Source organism: Hippocampus comes, unplaced genomic scaffold, assembly GCF_001891065.2.
Source record: "Hippocampus comes isolate QL1 unplaced genomic scaffold, H_comes_QL1_v1.1 scaffold150, whole genome shotgun sequence".
Lineage (NCBI taxonomy): Eukaryota > Metazoa > Chordata > Actinopteri > Syngnathiformes > Syngnathidae > Hippocampus > Hippocampus comes.
The window spans coordinates 1,802,379-1,809,095 of NW_017805496.1; the positions used below are offsets into that span (position 1 = coordinate 1,802,379).

Consider the following 6,717-nt stretch of genomic DNA (forward strand, 5'->3'; position numbering starts at 1 on the left):
ACTTCTTCCTTTCATAACTTTGCTGCTGTGTATTGGGAATTTCTCCATTGCGAGACTAATAAAGGTTTTCTTATCTTATCTTATCTTATATTGTGAATGCATAAAAGAGAATCTGTGGAATGGGGTTGTATACAGGGTTGTTTTTTTTTTGTGGATAAGATTACTGGAGTACATTTAGAGAAACACCAAAAGGTGGCGCTAAACAGTAAGCATACACTCTACCAGTCAAGTGTTTCCAAGCAGGGCTTTCTGTGAAGTGTTCAAAGAAGTACGCCTACAGTTCATTCACTCTTGGGTCACTTTGACCTAAAAGTATTCGTGGAGTGTCAAAGACTGATTGTTTTATCAACTGATTGGATGCAACGGTTAACTATATGCTTTCAAATGAACCAAAATAAAAACGGAATGGGAAAAAAAAATAACGCACCACACCGCCCCACAGAAGAAACATTGTATCAGAGCAAAAATGAGAAGAAAAAAAAAAGCCACCCCTCTCTAATGGACCGAGCACAGGAAAAGCGCTTACACTGAAGCACGCTAGATTGTCATGCAAACGTTCGCATTAGCGGGGGGGTCGACCCCTGAGACGCAGTGTAGAATGGGGCCTTCCACTATGTGCTACAAACATACTGTGTGTGTTTTAAAAAGATCTACTCTGCCGTCGTCACTTCGTGAAGCGGTTGACGTGTGCAAAAGGGAGACGAGACACAAATGTAAATCAAGCCTTCTTGCCTCGTACTATTTACTCACAGTGTTGACATAAAATGAATTGAAACATGGTACTGGCGATAACCTTCATGTTTTTAGCTAAGTATAAACGCATGGAATTACTTCGACTTGTTACCAAAAAAAAAAGTAATCTGAGCTCAAAACAGACTAAGTGATTGCACGCAGCAAAGTTCTATTAGTGGCGAAACATCACAGATTCTACAGGCAGTCCGTCAAGACGAAGGAATGAACTAAATCAGCGTGAGTACATTCGAGCGATGAAATACACTCTTATCAGTCGTGTCTGGCCAACCGTTGGTGTCAGTAGACGAAAGAACAATTGTGTTACTGATCTGTAGCAACAATGTGGCTTGTTCATCATCACCGCTGACAAAGTGACAAAACCGACTCGCACGGCTCAACTTGTGCCTTCCCAATTCCTTTACAGTCAGACGCTAACAATTGGAAAAGTCCAAAGTGGAGTCAGGACAGGCTGATGCGAAGCGAGCCTGTTTGGATATCTGTGGAGGTCCTGTAAAATTCAGATGTGAAGACACACGGCGTTCAAAATTTGACTTGTTTCCATTCCTTTCCGTGAGCCTCTTTATTCTGGAATGTTTGTATTGGATTCCTGGTCAGCAAAGCGAGAAGCACATGTGCGGCTCAGGAAGCCGAGCCAAAGTGTTGCCATGTTGCGCCGACGCACGAGTTGAGGCGCCCGTCCCACTCGTGGCGAGTTGCCTCTCTGTCAGCTGTCGGTCATGCGATTTCCATTCAGATTGTCTGCTCAGGCGAGTTCGGGCCGTGCTTCCATTTCGCCACGAGAGGCCGTGCGCGCCCGCATGTACTCGCTGCTCTGAGCCGCTCTCTGACTGCCGTTGCCGCGGCGCCACCGCCGCACTGCCAGGAAAGTGTTTAGGCCGTACACACCTGTGGCCAGGAAGCCGAAGGTCTGCGCACGAGAGGAAATGGGAAGTCAACAACAATTGACAAGTATTGCGGGGAAACTACTTGGCGCTACATGAACAGGCTGTTCAAGAATCAAGGATAGCTTGATTTTGATTCTCACACATGCAGGACAAATATTAAATGAAGTCAATACCGAGACATCCCAACAAACTAAAATCGTAAAGAGGAATAAATGCACATATGATAACGATGTAGTAGAACGTCAGTTTACTATCGTTCAAAAAAAAAAAATTCCCATCTCCAACAGGGGTCCTACTACAAAAATTGCATTTCGTAAAACCAGCTCATATATCTTTACATTGTTTTTTTTATTTGGGGTATCAAAATTAGTGCGTTAATGTACAAACTCCAGCATTTCGTAAAACCAGTTCATATATCTTTACTTTGTTTTTTTATTAGGGGTATCAAAATTAGTGCGTTAATGTACAAACTCCCTTGAAAGGAGAAGTCAACCCCAAAACTCTTGACAATAATAAATTCCATGAGGCCCTACGAGTCTAAACACGGCATTCTGATTAAAATTGCATGCGTGGAATATGCGTGACGTGGCAAAATCCGCCCATTTTTTGGCATCTCAATGGGCGGCCATTTTGCCACTTGCTGTCGACTGAAAATAACATCACAGTTGCTCAGGTAGCGACCAGTCACAGCGCTTCTCATTTTTGAAGCTGGGCTGTGATGTCATTTTCAGCTGGCAGAACGTGGCAAAATGGCCGCCCCTTGAGATGGCTAAAAATGGGTGCATTTTGCTGCTTAACTCATTTTCCGTGCCATGTTCCTTCTATTTTTATACAATTTATGTTAATATATTCTTAAGTGACTACAAAATGAATGTTTCAATTAAAAAAAAATCCATTATTTGTATTGTTTGAGGGGAAAAATATTTGTCCACTTTTATGTTCATTAATAAGAGTATAAAAATAGTCCGATAAAATCTTGTACAGTTTCGAACAGATTTCAAATCCGAAATTGTGAGTTAACCAGAGAAATCGTGCAATTAAGATGAAAAATGGTCATCGCCCTAGTTTACACTGCTCTTTTTTCAAATTTAAAACACGTGACCAAAAAAAAAAAAAAAAAAAAGTCACGGATAATCTACATTTCGTTTCTTTTCAATGGGAAGAATCAATTTGCGCTCTGAGCAAATCGACGTATGCACACATGCATGCATGCAAAGCAATCAGCCCGGGCCCGCGGACTCACCACTGCCGCGATTTCAGCTCCAGTCTTGTGGTTTATGCACGCAAGCACGAGCGATGACAAGAAGAAGAGGAAGGTGCTGGCTGCCGTGTTGCCCAAATCCTGCAGGAACACACCAAAACGTACACACTGCGAATTAGGCCTTTGCTTTGACTGCGACTGAAGTAAAACAACAATTGGGTGTGCGAAAATAACCGCTCAGACTGCATCCCTGCGGCTTCATTATAGCCCAGGAAGTAGTTCAAAGGAGGTGAGCATTTCATCTGGCGGACGCCGACCATCCCCCCCCCAAAGCGGAGAAAATGAGAACAACTTCCTTTACGCGAGATCAGCTGACATTTGCAGTCCGTTTCGGAAGGGATAATAATGGTGACCCATCACAGTGTGACTGAAGCTTGCAGGTCACGTTGGGATGTATGACTTCCATTATCACAGGCCTGTTTTTTATAGTTTGGTTTTTTTTTGGGAGGGGGAGGGCATGACACGCAGGCTTTGCCCAACTGCAATGAATAAAGCAGTCACAATCGTGTCACATGGAGGGGGTTAATTTGAATCCTCATACAACAGAACCATAACGATGGGAAGCCGGGTTCAAACCTTCAACTGTAATCCAAAACGGCACCCGCCTTGCACACACACACACACACACACACACACACACACACACACACAGTTTTAACGGACATGCCCAACCAGTTTTACAGGATCTCGTCCAATGTTTGAGGGTCCCGTCTAATGCGGGGCGGCAAATACATCACACATCTAGTCAGTTCAGTCGCACACATTGCATGTTTTCGCCCAGGCCGACACTCCGTAAAAGCTTAAATAACACCAGACCAAGAGCAAACCGCTGGCTCTCCGCGCGCGTCTTGGCCCGGCCTCAGTCAACGCCTCGACACAAATTAAAAAAAGAAAAGAAAAGAAACATTGCGTGAAAGCCACTGAAAGTGGCGTTAACGTTTGAACTGTGACACAATGACTGAGCGAGTTCACGCACTAAACATTGATTCTTTTGAGTCCACAACGTCAATCCACTCTCATCACACCAGTTTTAATTTTTGCTGAATGCGCAATAGTTCAGTGAAGTACAATAGTCGTAAAAGTGAAGTATGAGATAGACAGGTTCCGTTTTTATTCAACTGACATGGCAAAACTCAAGGAGCATTGCACTTTTTTTTTTTTTTTTTTTTTTTTTTTTTAGTATCCCCATCAGCAATGTTTCCGAAGGTGTCCTGAGGTGGAAGCTCCAGTATGTGGAAAATCCTCCTTGATGACTTGGCTACTCTCTTCTTAGTTGCAGTATGTGCTCCGCCCGCTCTGGCTGCTCCTAAAGAATGTCTGTATCTCATGTCAGCAAGTTCATAACGTTCAAAAAAAAAAAAAGAGAAGTGATTGTACTGTAGTCGACGTTTTGACAGAAAATGAACCCAATGAATCAAAGCGATCGCCGACCTGACGGCACGTAACTGGTTCACATTGCGAATGGATACCCGGTGTGCGTCCACTTCCAAACTTAAGACATAATTTCACACGAATACAAAGGTCGAAAAGAAACACTTGAAAGGTCAACAATTAATTCCAGAATTCGGCTTGAATGCAGCCCATGAGAATCATACGATGGCTCACTTTAAAAAGTCGACCCGCTGCAAACTGCTACAAAACTGAGACTGAAATATAACTTTTATACAAAACTCATCCACTTGCCCCCCCCCCCCACTAGTGTGCCACCAGATTTGCCGCCAGCTTTTAATCAGCTGCCATTATTTGTGCAAAATAAGCACATTTGTCTCAACTAAGTCAATAACATTGCGGCGCATGCGGTCATTTCCACATGGAAGGGGCTCGAGTGGGGTACTTTAGGACTTGACTTTTCCCAGCAGCACTGCCAAAGCCACCAACGGAGGGTGAAATTGAAGAGACGGAGTCACATAGCACATAATGACATGATCAAAACCCTCGTGCGCAACTTGCTGAGTCAGGGCAATGGCGGGATCGAGCTGTCGTTTGAAACGAGCCCAGGGCAAGGTAAGGTGCCAACAATGTTCATAAAAGGATTAAGATCGACAGTAAACGCTACAGTTTAGCACCAGATTAGCTTTTCTGCTTTCATGAAAATCCTTACATTGGAAGAAAAGCAACAAGTCCACCAAGTACTTAACAACAGAGCACAAAAGACATAAAAGGCCGTCTGTTGATGAATTCGTCACGCTCAGTCCTCAGTTCTCGTCAGTGTCATCATCCGACAGTGAGTGGAAAACACGTGACGCTGTAACCGGGACAGTCTAGCAAACCATTGGAGGAAAGGAAACAACGGAATGCAAAAAAGAAAAAAAAAACGGTGAAGAATGAAATCAAACGGGAGAATTTCCAGTGAGGTGAACGCTGACGGTCACACGTCACGAGGGACCATTTCTCTTAAGCCGCCCACTCAACCTGGCTGCAGTCACTCCACAACAAAGCCGGTCGTATTTCAGCCAAATGAAAACCATTTTGCCTCGCTTGAGCCATCATAGCGTACGAAGGGAGCTATCAGGCAATCGGATCGCTCCATTCGGGTTTGAGCATCCGGCTTAACATCCATTGCTCGACGACGACATGTTAGCCGTGTGGCTTCCGCAATCATAGCTCAAAGCTATTTTCCACTCCCTGCTGCTCAGACAACACCGTCTTGTGTGTTTTTAGGCAAATAGTAAAAGGCAAGCAAGCAGTGTCAAGAAAACCAACCAGCTCAGTTGGTTGCAGCTGACACGGCACGTTGGAGTGACACCGCGGAGCTGCAGGGGCCACCCAAACAACTTCCGTACGCTTGACAACCTCACCAATTAGAAGATTTGAAAGACGTGTACGGGGACTCATGACATGCCGATCACAGGTCGGTTAGCGGCTTCGTTCGTAAGAGGGAGGAACAACAACGTACTTCACAAAAGACAAAAGCAAAATTCATTTGAGGCACGGACACATTTCACAATCCGTCGCAACGCAGACGCCGATCCATTCCTCCATTTGCTATCCGGCGCCACTTTTCCTCAGTCGGCTTTGGTTCGTGAACCGAGTCCAAAAACGCATCAAGTTAGTGACCCGAGTATTCCACCGCACGTGCCACAGTGCACCGAGTTTGCTCTCGACGGAAAGAGGGTTAAGAAAGCCGATAAAGTGGCCGATGAGCGTTCATATCCACAAAGCAGGCTTCAAAATGAACTACCATGCCAAATAAAAGCAGATGAAGCAGCGGCAAAAGTTGGGCGCGACACCCCTTGATGACTCGTGTACCAACCGTGAGGTTCCAGTTGACGTGGGGCACTTTGGTGTGCACGTTGAGAGAGAAAATCACCAAGAGTGTGCCGGTGACCACGAAGGCGGTGCAGCTGACAAACTCGAAGAAGTAGACGCCGCCGCACGGGGAACACATCATGATGGTTTCGATGCAGATGAAGCCGATCAGTGAGAGGACCTAGAAGGGGAGAGAGGTTCAAGGCGAGAAACATCAAAACCAGAGATGGGCAATAGCAAGATGCACCAAATTCAAAGTAAAGAGCCCAAGCAAACTACGAGAAACTTTTTTTCTTGACCGTCTGAGAGGTTTCAATTTGGAGGTTTTTCTTATTTACAAACTGTGGAGCAGAAGTAACTAACCAGCAAGTATTTCGAAGTGTAAACAAAAAATGCGTTCCTTCATCACGTTCTTGTCAAGCGAAGAGATCCTTTTTACAAGTGCAAGTTACACCAGGTGCCAACAACGGGTCGCTCGCTAGCAGCCCCCAGGGACCACTTGAGTAGCCCGTGGGCTTGTTCCAAATAGCTCCACCTAACAGTAAGATGGTTCACATTTTTTTTGGGGGG

General features: G+C 45.0%; 1 protein-coding gene across 1 annotated transcript in view; it reads right to left on the reverse strand.

Annotated features, from left to right (window-relative positions):
- Positions 1 to 140: 140 nt before the first annotated feature.
- cmtm4 (CKLF-like MARVEL transmembrane domain containing 4) overlaps positions 141 to 6,717 on the reverse strand; it is a 12,331-nt gene continuing 5,754 nt past the window's right edge. Inside the window, exons 2-4 of the mRNA XM_019876407.1 lie at positions 6,152 to 6,328; positions 2,881 to 2,979; positions 141 to 1,660 (exon numbers count right to left, since the gene is read on the reverse strand). Coding sequence (XP_019731966.1) covers positions 1,496 to 1,660; positions 2,881 to 2,979; positions 6,152 to 6,328 — 441 coding nt within the window. The 3' untranslated portion in view covers positions 141 to 1,495. The remainder of the gene's footprint in view (positions 1,661 to 2,880; positions 2,980 to 6,151; positions 6,329 to 6,717) is intronic.